Source organism: Lathamus discolor, chromosome 2, assembly GCF_037157495.1.
Source record: "Lathamus discolor isolate bLatDis1 chromosome 2, bLatDis1.hap1, whole genome shotgun sequence".
In the NCBI taxonomy this organism is placed as follows: Eukaryota; Metazoa; Chordata; class Aves; order Psittaciformes; family Psittacidae; genus Lathamus; species Lathamus discolor.
This window is the reverse complement of record NC_088885.1, coordinates 13518810-13538941: the sequence shown is the minus strand read 5'-3', so window position 1 is coordinate 13538941 and position 20132 is coordinate 13518810. Positions and strand designations below refer to the sequence as shown.

The 20132-nt window shown below is 49.8% G+C and overlaps 1 protein-coding gene across 2 annotated transcripts; it reads left to right on the top strand.

Annotated features, from left to right (window-relative positions):
• Positions 1-15560: 15560 nt before the first annotated feature.
• LOC136009114 (U6 snRNA-associated Sm-like protein LSm5) lies at positions 15561-19817 on the top strand. 2 transcript variants are annotated; one of them, XM_065669185.1, is made up of 5 exons: positions 15561-15645; positions 16140-16231; positions 16418-16482; positions 17104-17176; positions 18956-19817. In XM_065669185.1, the coding sequence occupies exons 1-5, from the start codon at positions 15600-15602 to the stop codon at positions 18986-18988; spliced, it is 309 nt and encodes a 102-aa protein (XP_065525257.1). In that variant the 5' UTR covers positions 15561-15599; the 3' UTR covers positions 18989-19817. The 2 variants fall into 2 exon arrangements, with proteins under 2 accessions (XP_065525257.1, XP_065525258.1); XM_065669186.1 differs by having other exon boundaries at positions 16140-16235; positions 16455-16482.
• Positions 19818-20132: the final 315 nt, after the last annotated feature.

Here is a 20132-nt window from a genome sequence, read left to right as displayed (position 1 = left end):
TGGCCAAAGGCGGCCTGCCACTCGGGAATCTGAGGGTGCTTTTCTCCTGTGTCTCAGCACACGTACCAGCAGGCTGCTCTGAAACGGCTTTAGTGCGCTGAGCCAGAAAGGCTGGACTCGTGCACTCACTTCGGCAGCGTGCGGGGCTTTTCCCCTCTTACTTCAACGGTCACCTCATTCGTCAGTGCTCCCTCTGTGGCACTCTCACCCTCCAGCAAACATGCCCACAGCCGGCATCTCAGTGTTGTGCGCTGTGCCGTGCAGGGCTCTGACACAACTCCCGCAGCTTCAGCTTTTACTGACTGACAGAATTTATTCCCTTCTCCCCCCAGGAGTCCTCAGCACCAGCTTATCTATAGAAGCCTGCCGGGAAGTACGCTAAGAGCTCGTGCGAGTGCAATGGTTGAACTGAAGGCCCAGTGAGGTACTTACACTGCAGACAGTAACTCAGCTCTTGTGATCTCCCCTTCCTGGAAGAGTTTCAGAGCAGCTGTCTTGGCCACCTCTAACAAACGTAGGATCTCTTACCAGGGACTTACCCTGCTGTGGGCTCTGTCTTCTCTTCCTGCACTGAGGTTTTGCAGGGGATCCTGGCTCTTCTGCAGCTTTCTTCGCCGCCTCGGTTCCTGATGGCAGCTCTCTCTCCTCCATCAGAGATCCACATGCAACACTCGCATTCTCCTTTGAATAAACACACCAAAAATGAAATAAACCCAAAGATCACGCGATAGTTTCCCTTGGAGTTTTACCTCCATTTAGCCCTTACGTGCTCTGCACTGAACAGTGCCTCCACAACAGCCATTTCGGACTGGTGAGCTGGGGTGTGATCCAGTCCTTCTCCCCGTTCTTCAGGGGCTCCCTGTGTGGTCACAGAGTCTTGCGCCGTTTCAGCAGCAGCGGTGCTTTCTATGGCTGCATTGAGGTAGCTTTCAAGCAGCTCTCCATCCCAGCTTTCCACTACATCAGCGCTGCGTGATGCACACATCTCATTCAAAATCTCAAACACATCTTCGTAGCTGAATTCCGGCAACTTCTCCTCGCCCTCAGATGCATGATGTGCCCCATCAGAGGGCGGGCATTCAGCTGCAGAAGGTGGCTGCACGTCAGGACTCTGCGAGAAACAAAATACAGGGAATTGCTAGACCCAAAAATCACAACCATTTTCAGTCAGGGCTGACGGATTTTCCCGCTTCTGAGGACCGTGCAAGTGCTTACTGATGATGAGGACACAAGCAGGGCAGGATGACCAATGCTGTAGCTGGCTGCATCCCTCAGCAGGACCTCGGGGAAGTGTCTGCCCCAGAGCACACACGAGGTAAACTGATTCATGGCCAGAGCTCAGTGAGATCCACAGCCAAAGCACTGTCTTCTGTACCACCTGCACAGCCCCTGCCACCCTGCTCCCGGAGAAGTGATCGAGGCTACACTAAGGCTCAGAAATCGTGTATTTCTATCACCTTTCAATCTAGACACACCACCACCCCCTGACGACTCCTTTGGGACCATGTGCTATCCCAGACACTGATCTCAGCCTTCTGACATCGGAACTGATGTGACTGTGACTTCCCATCGCTCACACTGATGCTCATGTGCTGGAGGGAAAAGCAGCTCACAATGGAAGTGAGAGGACAAAGATGCACCGTGTGGAAAACAAACACCAGCCTATCGATGGCACGACTGGCTGTTGGCTATTTCTAGCCTCACAGCAACGTTACCCTGGCCGTAACCTCCCCAGCTCGGGTAAGCTCATATTAAAACAGGAAAACACGCAAAAAGGACAAAAGGTTGGTATTTGCAAGACAAGAAACTGGACGATCAGGCTTGCACGGGTCAACCCTTTTTCAGCACACACCAGCAGAGCTTGCTTTGCTTATCCCCTGTGAGGAAAAAAAGTATCTCCATGCTGCTGGACCGCGAAAGGAAGCCCTGGCATTTTTACTGAGGTTCTTTTGCTACTGGATAAGCCAGGCCACCCAATGAGGGGCGATTTCCACCAGAATTCTAGAAAGCCTTGACAGGAAGCACTGGAGCTCTCCTAGATAGGGTATCTCTGAGCTGGGGCCAATTCCAAAAGTCAGCTTGGTTCTTCTCATGCATCCAATGAAACTCAGGACTGCCACAAGCTGTCTGGGGCACAGAAGTGGAGCTGATTCCCAGTATCATAACATTAAAGAATCCCATTTTGTGCAGGCAAGGGCTTTCTTCAAGGACAAACGGAGACTCAGGAACTAAAGCGAACTATGGTGAAGTCAAACGTAACACTTTTATGGGGAAAAAACCCTCCGCCGATGAGGACACCCACTATGCCGCTGCCCTGAAACCTTACCTGCATTACAGCACTGCCCCTTTCGTGTTTCAAAGCGGTGCTTTGAAATGGGCATTGGCAAACCACGTTACTTTCCCTTTCCAAAGCAGATCAGTCCCAAAGTCCTCTCCTTCCTGCCGCAAGCCCAGAACCCTGCGGTCCGTGCACGGGGTCTCCTCCCTTCCCCCTGCTCTCTGTGCGCTGCACTCACCTGCACAAAGCTGCAGTCGGTGGACGCCGCAGCCGCAGCACTGGCGCTGACAGTCAGAGGCCCTCCCTGAGCAGGGGGCAAACACTGCGGGGTGGCTGCAAAATTCAAACACAGGGATCAGATGCCAGAACCGGTGCCCAGTGTGCACAGTTCTGTTGCTTACTTGCATTAAACACTGCAGTAACCACTCCGTAAGATAACTCCCTGAAAGGGATTATGGCCTCCCCACTGACTGTGCGACTGAGCTCTCCACCTTAAAACATATTTCTTCTGAAGTATGGAGACACAGATCAAACATACGTCTTGTAGAATTAACCAACACACACACACACAGAAACTTCCTATTCACTCTCTCTTAATATCACCTTTTGGATTTGGCGGCTTGACTGTCTCAACACACCACACCACAGAAAGGGGACTCCCACAGGAAGGGCCTGCCTGTTCACACACACACACTGGAATGAAAATGGGATCTTATTCCAAAAAGCAGCTCCGCAGATGAAGCAGTTTCTGCGGGTCTCAGGTTTTGGTGACACGCAGAGAGAATGTACAAGGAAAGGCACTGCTGGCAGGACAGACAATCTTTAAAATTTGCAGTCCTTCCGGGAGAGAGAGAAATCCTTGATGAGATCAAATCTAGGCCCATGTTCACAGGAATTAAATGGTACGAGTGGGACTTGAGACGGCCACGTGATCAGACCCGTTTCTTTGCAATGCCTGACACCTCCGCGGGACTCCTCACGAGACAGTTGCTACGATAACCGATATGGATTTGAGTACCTAAACCTAGTGCCCTTTGTCATATGAAATCCGTGAACTTTTGTCCAGTTTGGAGCAACATACACAAGAGCTAAACAACATGGAGTGAGCTAGTGGACATTCTTCCACAGCAGCACGAGGCACGTGTCTGACTCCTGTTACTTCAAAAGTTCATGTTCAGCAACCTTAGGGTGAAATCTGGGCATCTTTCAGAAGAACACTCTGTGACCTGCAAACATATTACAGTTCTGCGCAGTGCCAAACATCTAAGGATACCTGGGCTTCACTCCCTGGGAACGCCAAAGGATGTGGACAAACCCAAGAAATCCACCAAAGAAACCTAAAGGGCTACTGTAAAAGCAGTGCAAGAGAGCAAAGGAGAGATTGGCTGCAACCTGCTGGAGTCATCCTAAGGAAACAAACACGCAGTACAAAGAGCCTAGTTTCTAAGAGAAGAAAAGGAAGAACCCAAAGGGATAAAGTGCTTGTGAAACAGAAGGCAAGTTTAAAACAGAATGTCCAGATCACAGGCTATAAGAAGCTACAAGTAAAGTAGAAATTGCACAACTCTTGCACTTAGTAGAGCTTATAGTGGAAGCAACTCGTGAATCAAACGTGCTGTAATAGCTGTACATCAAGGGGAGGAGAACAAACATCTGTGTAGCAGCCCAGACTGGTGACCAGTTCTGAACGGGTCTGAAGTGCAGAATGGTGCACAAGAAGAATGGTTTGCACTCACAACACCTTTTCTTGGGGTTTTTTGCCAGCTGCAGCAGTGCCTGATCTAACAGCAAGAAAAACTGCACCTGTGGAAGCACCACTGATGGGCTCAGCCACCAAAGGGAAAGGGGCCAATTCATTTGTAATACTTCAAGTCTTCCAGGTGAACCAGGATTCCACACACACCTGCTTCACCCACACACTGTTGTCCTTCCCTGCTCATTGCAGAGAAGGCATTTCTAAGCTCTTCTGTCTCTGATACAGTTCATCTCATCAGAGCCAGAAGAAAGGAGCAGCTAACGCACATTCTGTCACCGGCTGGTAGCAAGTAACGGACAGGGAACACACATCTCACTGCAAGCACGCACGTCAGGTACACACACAGTGACAGAGCACTGGGGAAAACCATTTCATGCATCACTTTGCGGTAATTTCTCGGGCAGCAAGGGGAGAACTTTTGCCGTACGTGTTGGATCCGGGCCTGGCAAGCACTGCCCCGGAGACGCGCAGCTGCCGGGTTCTGGAAGGGAAGCAGCAGCTGGAGCCCCTCGCTGAAGCGGCAGAAGCGAGCACACGGTGTGCAGCGTGTACGTGACCTCGGTGGAACCCCGGTGGAGGACGGGAAAGGGAGCCCCTGGGCCTGGGAAAGCTGCGGAAGCCCCGTGCCCTGGCAGCGACCCAACAGAACCCTGCCACGGTCTGCAAGGGACTGGGCGCTGCTGGGAAGGCGCTGCCTGGAAAGCAGGGGGGTACAGGCAGGAGGCCGCTCTGTTGGCGTAAGGGAAGAAGCTGGCTGGACGGCAAGGTTGAGGAGCCTGTCCTGCAGTCACCAGTCCTGCAAAACAAAGGGAAACGAGGACTAAGGGAAGGAGTTCTCACTAGCCCTGAAAGGCAGGATGAGGAGCCAAGGCTCCATGACGTTCCCTGGGAAGACCACCTTTGCTCCAATGTTCTTAATCCAACAACAGAGTCTATACTTACACCTAAACATACAGTAACTGCTGTAGCACTACCACCTGAACACACAGGAACATCAGTGCTGTGCCAACACACAGTCATCTCTGGAGCATTCAGTCTCCTGAAGCCCTCAGGAGCAAGGGATCGCTACCTAGAAATGTGCTATGATGAATCAAAACGGGCAGGAGCTGACTAAACGGGCACAACTCATTTAGGAAGTGCTGCGCGTTACAGCAGGCAGCGAGTTGAAATAAAAGGGGAATCGTGAAGCATGGCTCTACCAAACTCCAGCGCTGACAGCACACGGGCAGCCAAGGCAAGGGCAACGTCCAAATCCTAAACGTGACTCTGAGAGCCCCTGATCACAAGTCCTTCAGTTTGTCAAGAGAAACACACCCAAAGCCAGATTTTTCCAGGTAGCTCACCCGGTGCAGTTGAGCCTAAGAAAGCTCAGACTTTGCCGTTTTGTTACTCCCAAGACATTCCCTTTAATCTTCCCTGGTTTCCTCCCTCAGTCAGTCACTGTTTCATGGATCGGTACCTGCCCTCATAGCGTTACCCACCGCTTCCCGCAGATTTAACGACAGCTCTTGGAGCAGCCCCTCAAGGAGCAGTAACGTTCACCTGGCAGGGCCGTGCCCGCTCCACAGACGGGGTGAGGGTGCTCTCAGTGCAGCCCCCGACAGAGGCCGTCTTGCAGCCGAGGGGCAGACTGAAGCACACGCGAGCCCCGCTCCCCGTGCCTGCTGGCAGCACATCTCCCTGCGCCAACAGCAGCGGCTTTCCCGCAGCAAGGTCCGGCAGCCCCGCTCCCCGCGGGGGTGGCGCTCTCCAAAGCCCCCAGCCCCCAGCGCTTCTCGGCCCGCAGCCCGGGGCCACCCCAGCTCACCGGGCCTGGCAGCCTCGCCGAGCGTCGAGGGCGGGCGCTGGGAGCGCTGGGGCGGGCGGCTGGGCAGCTCCGGGCCGGCCGCCAGCTTCGCCTTGTTGGCGCTCGTCAGGCGCTTGAGGCGCACGAGGAGCTCGGGGCGGTCGCGGCGGAAATGGGGGCTGTGGAAGTGCAGCAGGGGCCCGGCGGAGCCGCCGCCGTCGCCCCCCGCCGGGTCCCGCAGGGGCCCGGGCCCCGGCCCCAGCTTGCGGAACCCGTACAGGTTCAGCTGCCGGATGAAGCTGGCGAAGTTGCTGGTCTTGAAGAAGCCGGCGCCCAGCGCCGCCCCCTCGCCGGCCGGCTCCGCGCCCAGCAGCTCTCGCTCGAAGAGCCGCCGGTCGATGAGCAGCCCCTCGCCACGGGCATCCCAGCGCACGGAGCCGCAGCGCGGGCTGTTCACCAGCTGCCAGAGCTTGGCCGGGAAGCGGCTGCGGTTGACAGCGCCGGGCAGCCGCTGGCCCTCCATGGCGCTCCCCGCCAACGGACGCCCCGGCCGCTCGCGCTCCACCGCCCGCCGGGCACCGCCCGGCCCCATCGGCCCGCGCCGGGGGAGCGACACCGGCCCGCGGCCGGCTTCAGCCCGCGCTGCCCGCCGGGGCCGGCCCCGCCGCCCCCTCGCCTCGGCACGGCCGCACCCGCAGCCCCGCCAGAGCCCCCGGGCCCGCGGCGGCTCCCCGCTCCCCCGGCCCCAACAACGGAACCGTGACAAGAACTTGAAAACCCGACCTGCAGCGGCGAGAGCAAAGCTCAAACCGCGTCGCTGCCAACAGCTCTCCAGCAAACTGCTCCTCTGGAGCCGGGCAGGGAACGGGGAACACGAACCAGCAGCGATGCACAAGGCAAGTGCTCAGCGCCCCATCAGCGATCCCCAGCCGGACCCGAGCGGCCATCTGCGCCTCCCGGGTGTCTCCGCCCAGTGTCTACCCTGGGCACGGTGTGCTCTGCTATGGAATACCCTTTGGCTGCTCTGGCTCAGGTGTCCTGGCTCTGCTTCCTCGTGGCTTCCCGTGCCCCTCCTCACTGGCAGAGCAGGAGAGGCTGGAAAGCCCTTGCTCAGCCGAAGCGCTACTGAGCAACAGCTAAAACATCGGTGTGCTACCAGCGTGATTCCCAGAAGCAAGCCGGAAGACGGCACTGCGCCAGCCACAGGGAAGAGAATCGGTTCTAGCCCAGCCAAAACCAGGACAGTATCCACCCCTTATTCCATACCATTCCCGTCATGCCAGGTCACGCGATGTGCCAGGACAGAAAGCTCATGCTGCACATCACCTACACAGGTATAGCTTGGGAACAGAGCCACCAACATGGGAATCCACCCTTGCGTAGCCACACAGAATTGCATCTGTGCTGCCTACAGAGCGCACTCTCAAGCGCCACCGAACCAAGCTCCCTAAGTGGAAATGTGCAGATCCTGCTCCTATGGCTATGTGTTAGAACAGAAACAAGTAACTGGACATGTTCTACACAGGGAGTCCTCCGGAACCGTGCTGCCAACATGGATATCGTCACTTGCTTACACACGTAAAACTCCATCCCTGTAGAGCCTCACTGAACAGCACTCTCTGATGATCCTCAAAACAGCTCCCAAAGTGTGAATGTCCAAATTCTGATGCTAAGAATACAGTAAGAAACAGAAAGCCGGTGCTGGGCATCACGTAAACATGGTGCCTTCCGCAACAGGGACACCAACATGGCAATCCGCCTCTGCTTAGCCACCTAAACCTACACCTGTGTCCGACCACACAGGGCAGCACTCTCAGACACCCCAGAAACCAGGTCCCTATGTGTGAATATCCAGACCCTGCTCCTAAGCCTCATGTCTTAGGACAGAAACAAATAGCTGGACATGTTCTACACAGAGAGCCCTCTGGAAGGGTGCCACCAACATGGATATCCTCTCTTACTTACCCCACACAAAACTCCACCTCTAAAGCCTCACGGGACACCACTATTCAGTGACCGGGACAACAGCTCCCTGAATGTGACCCTGATGCTAGGGACCAGGTTAGGAAGGCTAAGGCCCACTTAGAATTAAACATAGCCAGGGATGTTAAGGATAACAGGAAGGGATTCTACAGGTATGTAGCAAACAAAAAACAGACTAGGGACAAAATAGGCCCCCTGAGGAAGCTTTCGGGAGAACTGGCTATGCAGGATTTGGAGAAGGCTGAGGTTCTGAATGACTTCTTCGCCTCGGTCTTCACTGGCAAAGGCTCTGACTGCACCACCCAGTTCTTAGAAAGTAGATGCAGGGGCTGTGAGAATGAAGACCTTTGGCCCACTGTAGGAGAGGATCTGGTTCGTGACCATCTTCAAAATCTGAACGCACACAAGTCCGTGGGACCTGATGGAATCCATCCGCGGGTCCTGAAGGAGCTGGCGAATGAAGTTGCTAAGCCACTGGCCATCATATTTGAAAAACCATGGCAGTCAGGTGAAGTTCCCGACGACTGGAAAAAGGGAAATATAACCCCCATTTTCAAGAAGGGGAAAATGGAAGACCCGGGGAATTACAGACCAGTCAGTCTCGCCTCTGTGCCTGGTAAAATCTTGGAGCACATTCTCCTGGACAACATGCTAAGGCACATGAATAACAACAAGGTGCTTGGTGACACCCAGCATGGCTTCACTAGGGGGAAATCCTGCCTGACCAATTTGGTGGCCTTCTATGATGGGGCTACAGAATTGATGGATAAGGGTAAAGCAGTTGATGTCATCTACCTGGACTTGTGCAAAGCGTTTGACACTGTCCCACACAACATCCTTGTCTCTAAATTGGAGAGACATCAATTTGATGGATGGACCACTCGGTGGATAAAGAACTGGCTGGACGGCCGCACACAAAGAGTTGTGGTCAGTGGCTCGATGTCCGGCTGGAGACCGGTAACGAGTGGTGTTCCTCAGGGATCGGTGTTGGGACCGGTCTTGTTTAACATCTTCATCGCTGACATGGACAGTGGGATTGAGTGCGCCCTCAGCAAGTTTGCCGATGACACCAAGCTGTGTGGTCCGGTTGATACGCTGGAGGGAAGGGATGCCATCCAGAGGGACCCTGACACGCTTGTGAGGTGGGCTGATGCCAACCTTATGAAGTTCAACCACGACAAGTGCAGGGTCCTACACCTGTGGTGGAGCAATCCCAGGCACAGCTACAGGCTGGGCAAAGAAGAGATTCAGAGCAGCCCTGCAGAGAAGGACTTGGGGGTGCTGGTCGATGAGAAAATGAACATGAGCCGGCTTCAGTGTGCGCTCGCAGCCCAGAAAGCCAACCGTATCCTGGGCTGCATCAAAAGGAGCGTGACCAGCAGGTCGAAGGAGGTGATCCTGCCCCTCTACTCTGCTCTCGTGAGACCTCACCTGGAGTATTGTGTGCAGTTCTGGTGTCCTCAACATAAAAGGGACATGGAACTGCTGGAACAAGTCCAGAGGAGGGCCACGAGGATGATCAGGGGACTGGAGCACCTCCGGTATGAAGACAGGCTGAGGAAGTTGGGGCTGTTCAGCCTGGAGAAGAGAAGGCTGCGTGGAGACCTCATAGCAGCCTCCCAGTACCTGAAGCGGGCCTATAGGGATGCTGGGGAGGGACTCTTCATCAGTGACTGTAGTGACAGGACAAGGGGTAATGGGTTAAAACTGAAACAGGGGAAGTTTAGATTGGATATAAGGAGGAAATTCTTTCCTGTGAGGGTGGTGAGACACTGGAATCGGTTGCCCAGGGAGGTTGTGAGTGCTCCATCCATGGCAGTGTTCAAGGCCAGGTTGGACGAAGCCTTGTGTGGGATGGTTTAGTGTGAGGTGTTCCTGCCTATGGGAGGTGGGTTGGAGCTAGATGATCTTGAGGTCCTTTCCAACCCTAACTATTCTATTATTCTATGATTCTATGCTAAGCCTCAGGTGCCAGGACAGAGAGATGGCGCTGGGCACCAGCTACAAACAGCGCTCCCTGCAACAGTGCCCCCACCAGCGCAACCCACTGGGGTGTCAGCCCCCGCTCCTGGTTTGGTTTCTTTTTTCCCTTTCTTTTCTCTCCCCAGATTTTTTCCCATGTGTTTTTGTTCCACTCTTTTTAACCCCACGGTTATTTTATCCCCGCGTTTCCCCCCTTCCGGTTCCCCTCCTGCTCCCATTTCACACCCCCCCACACTTTTTTAAATGATTTTTCCCCACAGGTTTCTCTCTTTTTTTTCTCTCCCTGCTGAGTTCTTCGGGGATTTTTTTTCTCCCCCCTCCCCCCTCGTTTTCTTTTTTGGAGGTGCTTCTTGGGTTTGTTTTGGGGGGTGGGGGTTATTTGTTGTTTTTTGTTTATTTCGAAGGTTTTCTTACTTCTGCTGGAGTTTTTTCCACGGTGTTTTTTGTTCCACACTTTTTTGCCCTACTCCCCCCCCCCCCTTTTTCCTCCCTCCCCCTTTCTCTCTCCCACTGTTTCCCCCAGGTCCGTAGGTTTTTATCCCAAGGTTTCCCACACGCACCATTCCCTTCCCACTTGTTTCCCCACCCCCATTTCCCTTCTGGTTGGTGCTTTCCCCACAGTTTTCCCCCTCCACTTTTTTTCCCCATCCCCCCCCCCCCATTTTCCCCCCATTGGTTGGGTTTTCCCCACAAGGATGGGGATTTTTTGACACCTCCCCCTTTTTTTTCCCCTCTTACACGCCACCCCCCCCCCCCCCCCCCGGGGTTTCATTTGATTTTGGGGGGAGTTTGTTTTTAGTGATGGCTTTGAGGGAGGAATTTTTCTGCCCCCCCCCCCCCTTTCTTTTTTGGCCGTGTTTTTCTTCCCCAGGTGGTGTGCGGCCTGGGTGCAGGTTTTGTTTGCTTGGGTCTGGTTTTCTCTTTTTTCCATGTTCCTTTTCCTTTCCTGGATTTTTTTCCCCACCTTTTTTTGTTCAACATTTTTTAACCCCCCCCCCGAGTTTCCTCCCCACCATTTTTTTCTCTCCACCGGTTGGTGGGGGGGTGGGGGGTTTCTCCCCCTGCCTTTTTCTCCTCCCCTCCACACTTCCCCCCCCCGGCCCCCCCTTTCCCTCCCCCACGGGGTTGGTTTTTTTTTGTTCTTGGGGCTTTCCCCCTTCCCCTTCCTTTTCGTTTGCTGCGTTTCCCCCAGGTTCGTGCTTTTTGTTTGTTTTGGGGTTTTTTGGGGGGTGGTGTGGTTTTTGTGGGGTTTCTGGGATTGTGACGTTTTGCGTTTTCTTTCTGGTTTTTTCCCCCCAAAGATTTTTTGGGATTTGTTTTTTCTTTATTCCCTTTTTCCATTTTTTTAAAGTTAAAATTATTTTATTTCTATTTTGCTGGAATTTATCCATGGTTTTTATCAATGCATTTTATCCACTTCACCCCCCTTCCCCTCGCACTTTTTTCCCCCATTCTGGCTGGTGCTGTTTTTCCACACAGTCCGTTCCCATTCCCCCCGGCGCTTTTCCCCCCTCTCCCTTCTCCCCACCAATTCTCCCCTTCCCCACCTTTTTTTCTCCTCCCAGGTTGGTTGATTTCTTCCCCACGGTGTTGGGTTTTTTTTGCGCGCCCCCCCCCCCTTTTTTATTTTGGCTGGGATTTTGCTCCAAGTTGGTGGGGAATTTTGGGTGGAGTTTCTGTTTGTTTGGGTGTTGGTGGGGTTTTTCCCCCTTTTTTTTTTCTTCTTTTTTCTGGTTTCTTTATTCCTGGATTATTTTTTTTTCCCACTTTTTTTGCTCCACATTTTTTAACCCCCCAGTTTTTTCCCCCTTCCACCCCCGCTTTTTTATCTCCACCGGTTGCTGGGGGCTCTCTTTTTTCCCCGTTTCCTTCCTCCCCTTTTTTCCCCTCTCCTCCACACACCGCACGCCCCCAACCCCCCCTCCCGGATTGGGGTTTTTGGCTGGTTTGGTTTCCCCTTTTTGTTTCCACAGGTGAGTGGTTTTGTTTTCCTTTTTTCCTTTGGTGAGGGGCTGGGGGTGGTGCGGTTTTCGTTGGTTTTAAGGTTTTTAAGGCTTTGTGACTTTTCCCCCAAGGATTTTTTGGGTTTTGCTTTATTCCTTTTTTCTAGTTTATTAATATTTTATTTATATTTTGCTGGATTTTATCCATATTTTTTGTTCCACTTTTTTCCACACACACTTCCCCCTCCCACTTTTTCCCTACCCTTTACTTCCCTTCTGGTTGGTGCTGTTTCCCACACTGCCTTCCCCCCAAACCCCTGCCCCACTTTTCTCCCCTGTCCCTTCTCCCCCCAGAACCTTTCCTGACTGGATGGGGGCTTGGAAGAGTTCAGCATCGAGTTTGGGGGTTCCCAAGGAGTCGGTTGTGTAATTGGGGCTCACCTAATGGCCCAGCAGCCTTGCAAAGCAGGTCAGGGCTTTGCAAGTTGTTCTGGATCGGAAGGGAGAGGGATGGATGTGAAGGAAAGTCACCCCTTCCCATGTGCCTCTCTTGTCCTTCACATTAACAATACAGGTACTCAGGGTACCAGGAATCTCACAAACTCTCTGGGATTCTCCACAGACCCAGATCTTCCCCGGTTCATTACGTGAGATGTGGAAAAACTTCACTCCTCTGCAATTTGTTACTGATGTCTGCCTAAAGATACAGCCGCTGCGAGGGAGGAATGGTCACCAGAAGGATGTCCGTCGGTACTCAGTTGTGACTGATTACATGAACTTAAAAATGGACTTCAATATTCACACACTAGGGTTTTGTTTAATGGTAGAGGTCTGCAGTGTTGGTGTTACTGCAAATGCAAGGAAAAGTCAACTTGAAAGTGGGCACCTAAAAGTACTGTATTTGTGATGCTGCACTGCCTCAGGAAAGGCATCTCATTTGGACACAGAACACTGTTGCAGTGAGTAAGCATTTCTGTGGATTTCAGTAGACACAGTTTCCCACAGATTTAAGTTGTTCTGGAAAGTTGGACATTTCCGAGAGCAAATACCCTGTGTGCTTAGTTAGTTAGCAGTTTTCTTAGCAGCCGAGTTGGGGTTGCTGTCAGGTATCGTTTTCTGCTGCGCGCTCCTCTTCAACTTCACAGCGAGTGTAAAAGTTGTTCCTAGGAGAAGATCACCTTTCCACTGAGAATGACTCTTTTTTGGTGTGCTCTCTGTTATTGGCTTCCACTGTTCTGCTGCTGCACTGTTCAGGTTCTGTGCAAGGTGACTGACACATGGAGCGCCCCTTCCTTCTCTCAGTTTTAGTAATAAAAGGTCTACAGACAATGATTTGCTTGTGCTTTTGTGCCTTTTTGAAGTAATTTTTCCTTCTATATGATTCCCCTTCCCCAATTGTGCTTTCTTTTTTTTCAACTATTACAATTAATGCTGAAGTAAGGAGCCACACTGTTAAAAGCATCCAGTGGTTACCAAGGAAACCGATACTTCCGACCATCCCATCCAGTCAGTCCAGTCCTTTTTCTACAATTTTCAGGGTCCTTCAGATTTAAGAGAATTCTCAGTTAAGTGCAGCAGCTCTGAAATGGAACAGAATTGTTATGGATGGTTCCGTGAAGGTCTCTGCTCAATGAAAGCAGAAAGGGGAACACGGTACTAAGGTATAGAAGGGATGAGACTAACATTGATAGCATTTATAATGCACTTGGGTACAGCAGTAATACTGTTCTTGCAGAGTTGTGCAACAAGAAGTGGTTAAGTCCAGATCTGGTGTCACCAACATAGGAGGGACATGGAGCTGTTGGAGCAAGTCCAGAGGAGGGTCAGGGATTGGAGCGCCTCCCGTTTGAAGACAGGCTGAGAAAGCTGTGGCTGTTCAGCCTGGAGAAGAGAAGCTTTGTGGAGACCTAAGAGCAGCTTTCGGTGTCTGAAGGGGGCCTACAATGATGCTGGAGAGGGATTCTTCATCAGTGACTGTAGTGATAGGACAAAGAGTAATGGGTTTAAACTTAAACAGGGGACGTTCAGGTTAGATATATGGAAGAAGTTCTTTACTTTTAGGGTGGCGAGGCACTGGCACAGGCTGCCCAAAGAAGTGGTAAATGCTCCAACACTGGCAGTGTTCAAGGCCAGGCTGGACAGAGCCTTGAATGACATGGTATAGTGTGAGGCATTCTGGCCCATGTCATGGGGTTGGAACTGGGTGATCTTAAGGTCCTTTCCAACCCTAACTATTCTATGATTCTATATTGGATGCACTGGTCCAGAGGGCACCCAGTGTAGAACATGCCCAGCTATTTGTTTTTTCCTCATACATTTGGTTTAAGAGCAGGGTCTGAGGATTTGCACTTAGGGACCTTGTTGGAGTATCTGAGAGTGCTGCCTGCGAGGTCGTACGCAGATAGAGGTTTACATGGCTAAGCAAAGGTGGATTGCTATGTTGGTGTCACTTGTGGAGGGCACCATGTATAGCTGATGCCCAGCACCAGCTTTCTGTCCTGGCGTCTTAGGCTTAGTATCAGGATCTGGATGTTCGCAGTCCAGTGAAGTCTGCACTTTTTTCACATACTAATTGTTGTTTGTCTTTGCGTGCTTGACAAGCAGAGTATCTGTGTTTAGGTAGCATAGGCCTATGATATACATGGAGGCATCCGACTGGATACACTTGAAATTCCTGCCCTGTTATGGAGAAGATCAAAGCACAGTGGTAAATGAAGCCTGCATGAATCCATGATTAACAGGGAAAACAGCAGTGTCGGTGATCCTCCAGCATGGATCAAGCTCCATGATGCCTGTGCTTCTGCCCGGGTTCTGCTAGGACATAAAAGTGAGATAAAAGTGAGATAAAAGAAATTAAGCTTACTCTTTGCATTTCACCTGTGGTTCTGTGCCTGTCCCCACACTCTGACTGTGCCAACTTACGTTGTCATTACAACTACCCCAGCTACCACTTTCTACACGCTTTGCTCCAGGGAGAGACAAAGCCCTGCACTCTCGCTATGAGGCAAGTCTGTCCTCACATTGCTCTGGTCACCGTGAAGTGATCCTGTTTGGAGCCATGTGGCATCTGCTGATGCCAGAGGTTGAATTTGACTTTGTGAACGTTCAGAGTTACCTGGGAACTAGCCACGCAAGAACTGAGCTAGCCGCCCTGCAGCCAGCAGCTCTACATCCTCCAAAGGTTCATGCCCTCTAAGGCAGAGGATGGAATTTATTTGGGCTTGATTTTTCCAGAGGCAGCGGGCACAAGGTGTGCGGTGGCTCTAGATGTTGAAATAGCAGTTTTATCTAACTATAGACTGGTTTGGGCTCGAAGGGACCTTGAAGGTCACCCAGTTCCAATCCCCTGCCATGGGCAGGGGCACCTTCCACTGGAGCAGGTTGCTCAGTGCTGCAGTATGAAGCAAGCCAACTGTGAACAGCCAGTGATTTTTGCTCCAAGCCATGTCTATATGCAAAGGACTTCCAAAAATCCTTCTTGCTGCAGCCCACTTGTGAATTAATGAGCAAATCTGGGTGGGGAAATAAAGATAGCTGTGGCGTACAGCGATTAAAGCCCTCCTACCTGCCACTCCCCGCGAAAAGAAGAGCTATCTGAAGGGCGGGTTAGTGTATTTACTCAGGGGAAAACGGCGGAGCGACTGCTCTGCGATCCGCTCATCGGGTCTGCCGCACCGCCCGGCACATCTGAAGCGGGAGGTGGCAGCGATTGGTCAGGTCTGGGTCCAACATGGCGGCCACCGCGACCAGCAATCCGTCTCAGCTGCTGCCGCTCGGTGTTTGGAGGTGATTCCGGTCTGCAGCGGGACGGGACGGGACGGGACGGGACCATGGCATGGAACGGAACGGGACGGAACGGAACGGAATGGGATGGGATGGAAGGGAGAAGAGGGAGAGCGTATTTGCGGCACTTGTGGTTGGTGTGAGCGGCGCTGCCGCTTGGCGGGAAGCTTGAATGGGGTGGACGAGGCCGGGAGGCGCCTGCAGGAAACGAGGGTCCCGGTGGGTGTCTGTGGGTGCGGAGCAGAGAGCGGCTGGGGCGAGCGTTGGTGCTCGGCCGGTGTGCGGTCATGAACTGCGCGCCCTGGCAGTGCTTGAGGCCAGGCTGGACGGGGCTGGTTTAGTGGAAGGTGTCCTTGCCCGTGGCAGGGGGTTGGAGCCGGGGGAGCTTTAAGAGCCCTTCCAACCCAAGCTGTGATTCAATGACATTAAAGCGTTCTCACTGAAGGGAACGTCTTCCTGCAGAGTTCCAGCCGCGGAAACGTGGTCGTGTGCTAGCAGTACAGGTGCACCTTTAATAATACTTTTCCACTGCACACAATGTCAGGCGTTTTGTTCAAAAGAATGCGCTGTTCTATGAAACAGTCTCTTGTACCTTTCAACTTTATTGTTTGCTTTTTTTATTTACAGAGCTTGTGGATAAACGCATAGGCTCCTGCATTCATATTGTGATGAAGAGTGACAAAGAAATTGTTGGAACGCTTCTAGGATTTGATGACTTTGTCAGTATCCTTTGATGGGAATGTTTTATGCTTCAGCTCAATTGATTTATTGTATTTGAGAGGAGAGGTTTGAGTTCACTGGATAGAAACTTTTCGTATGGGTCGCTTGTATTATTCTGGTATTTTTATTTCACAGATAGAATCACAGTTCAGTAAAAATGAAAATAACTTTGTTTTGATTTTAAGACTCTGGGCCTTATTTTCCTTGAATCCGGGTATTCAGATATGGTGTTAGAAGATGTTACAGAATTGTAAGCATTATTTCTATTTGGTTTCCTGAGGGGAAAATATTGTATAAAATCTAGAAGCAAAGTGGGTTTACATTTTTTGATACTTGCCAGCTGAATAGTTTATATCTTGGAGTTAAACTATAGGTGGTGATCTATTCAGGACAGCCGTGTCATAGAGTAGGTGTTGCATGATATATACTTGTAATCAGGTTCCTTTTTTTAGCCTTAATTTTGCATGGGTTGTGTGTAGAACTTCCCAGTAGTTTGTTTGCCTTTACATTTCCTTAAGGTCTAAGCAAAGATTTTAAAAGCTGCAGACTCAGAGATGAGTATTTATTACTTTGCTGTGCCGTGTTTATATTTGAAACCTATTTTGAGTGTAGGTGCTATTCAAGAAATTGCCAGGATTTACAGGGTGAATCCGTGTCTTTATGTACTGAGCAGAAAAGTACAATGGAACTTTATGGTTGCCAGGTAGCTTTCTTTATTCAGGTGGTCAGTTACACTGCAGTGTGGCTGATGTCTTTGTTAGTTCCAGCAATTGTCATCTTAATGCAGAGATGTTTGTCAGTTCTGTAATCAAAACTTGAATCATTGTCCCTGGTTACATGTTCTCATGTTCTTTTTCTAATGCTGCTTCAGCGAGATTACACCTGAGGGCAGAAGAATCACAAAACGAGACCAGATTTTGTTAAATGGAAATAACATAACAATGGTAAGTCATTATGGCTAAAAGGCTGCATGCATTTATTTTCTGTACCTGTAAATCTGTCAGCAATTAAGTTAAATTACTTTAAGCTGAGCTTTCCAGAGAATTCCATTGCATAAGGTACTTTCAAATACCTTCCTGGGCATATTTATATATGAGTGGTGCTGGAAAAGTGGTATTATAGCCTTACTTGGCTCATATTACAGCTTAAAAAGAATAATAACAAAAAGAGCATGACCCTGATTTTACTTAGGTGACTGTTTTTCCAGTCTTGAGATGTGCAGTGGAATCGCTGGTTTTGTTACCCACTCTGGAGGCTGGTTCATACAGTGGCTTTAAACTCCTGTGAGTGTTTGCCTGCCTAAGTATGTAGGTGGAATAGATTTTATCCATTATTGTATATATAAATGTGTTTGCAGCACTTTGGATGCTTACAAGCTTGTTGAGTCATTTGGTGATGATTATCCACCTGATGCTCAAAGAGCTGTATGTGCCTTTATGTGCTCTGAAAAAATACCTGGAGGCCTGTTGGGTGATGCCAGATGGAAAGCACTACAGGTTTTGTTTATCATGTGCTGATGTATGTAGATCAGTACTGAAACAATTAGATACTATGATTATGCATCCTTAAGCTGGATTCTGCAACTTCCTAAATACTACAGAAGCAGACCCAGAGTTTTTTGCTTGTCTGCACTGAAGTCTGGAATTCCTACATAAGGGCATTCCTAATTTTGTGGGGAGAGAAGAGGAAGACTGACTTAGACTCAAGCTGGCTCTGTGTGAATGAGGAATAATCTCCATTTTGCTGTCCTACCTGCCTTGCACCTCCTCACTGTGTGTCTCGACAACTGCCATCTTGACTTCATTTCTAAGCCTTTTTCTGCTTTGGTTATTGTTCTGCATCCTTGAAGAACAGTGTGTGTTCTGACTTCTTGTATGGGCTAAAACTACTACCATCCGGTTCCACTGGTGGGATGCTGCCGTCAAAACAGAAGTGGGGAATTCTTAGAGTGTAGATGTTCAGCAAGACGTGGATATGTTTCTGTATTAGATCTCGTGTCTCTTGGGGGCACATCTTCCCACATCAGGAAAACTATGCTTTAGACTTTTTCTTCCTTTGGTCCCAAAAGCAGCAGAGCTCTTTGTCTTTAGAAGTGCTCAGCTAACTATTAAGAATGTGTCAGCGAAAGAAATTATCCCCTTCTTATTAATATTTTTCCTTTTGCATTTCTTTTTCTGATGTTCAGTTCTTTACTTAAAGAAGGCACTTTCTTCACAGGAAAATGCTGTGCTGACTTACCCTGCTGCCTGTAGAAGGGTTCAGGCTCTATTAGTTTTTGGGCTGTGCTTAGCAAGCGAAGTCAGAAAGGGGAAACCAGCTTCCCAATGTAGCTATGGTCTGCAGAAGAATGAGCAATTGGAGAAATCCTACGTGAAAGGGAGCATGTTCTATGTCTTTCTGAAAACAAGCTGTAGTGTTTCTAGACAAAAAAAATCTCCTTGAGGTGAATAACAAAGACAAAACACAAAATGTTCCCTATCTAGGAACTCCTTTGTGTCTTGTTAAACATTCCTTGTATTTTGGAGATTCTTTATGGCATGTGCTTCTCTGGTAGTAACCGACTTCTGTTGCCAGAAGAAGGTAATTTAAAATCTAAACACCACTTTTGTGGTCTACCATGAAGTCTCCATCTGCTAAAATCTTCTGAAGCAAGAACTGTCACATATGAGTTTGTAAAACTTCAATCTATGGCACTAACACACAATTGTCTTATTCTTTTATAGCTGGTTCCTGGAGGAGAAGGACCTGAAGTATAAATTGATACAGTTGTCATCTATGAAGACATATATATATATATCGAATATAATATAAATAGAGCTTTTGGGATACGGGTGTGTCTATTGGTTATTTATTTTGTTTACGCACTCTTGCAGCTGATATTTGATAACAGATAGGGATTTCCTTTTCAGGAAAGGTGCACTGCTAATGATGATGCTGACTTCATAAGTTGAAATCATTACTTTTTGTAAAGATGCACTAATCTGTCCTGATTAAAAGGCTTTCTTTTTATTAATTACTGTGTTTTGTTACTTAAGTGCACAAGTTAGTTTTTAGAACTGGTTGATGGAGTGGAAAATCGGTGTTTAGATTTTCTACATCTGTTGCATTTGTTTAAGACCCAAGTCTATGTAAAACACAAGGTGTTAGCCAACAGATTGCTGTTCTTTGGAGTACAGGCAGGTACTAAGCTGGATTATTTGATTAAACTCTGCTTGAGGCTGTGTCACCAGAAACTGGTACAGTGCTGGAGAATGCTGAAAAGCTCTTCAAAGTGGATGCATCTGTTTGAGACTCAGCAGCCTTTCACTCTACTGGCCTTGAGGTTCATCTCTCTTGGACATCTTTTGCTTGGTAGATACACTTTCTTGTAATAAAGACACTGTAATAGTATTTGGCTAGTGAGGAGAGACAGAGCAGACCTGGTTCATGTTTTGGGGGGAGTGAAGAAAAAAGCTGGTGGTACTTCTCATCCATGTCAGTGGTGACTGCTTTCACCACTAAGTGGTGCTGTGTATCCTTAATTAAACTGGGAGCTGCTGTGTGTATGCTTAATTAAATTGGGAGCTGCCCCTGCCTGCTTGTGAAGTTCAGAGTAGTCATTTTGGAATGAACATTCTTTTGGCTGCATCTGTTCTCCTGGGATATAAAAACTTGACAGATGTTTGGGGCAGCTGCTACTTTAAGAGAATGTCTATAAAGTAAGGAATTGCCGTTTCTACTTTGTCATGATGGGCAAAAAAATAACTGATTCTAAATCATGTCCACTGCAGCTTATGCTTTCATAATGCAGTATTCAACTGACCTCAATGTATAAATGTCTTTGGAGAAGGAATCACAGGTGCCTGCTGTTACTGTAGACAAGGAGGGCACAGACTCACAGAGACAGGACATGCTTTGCCT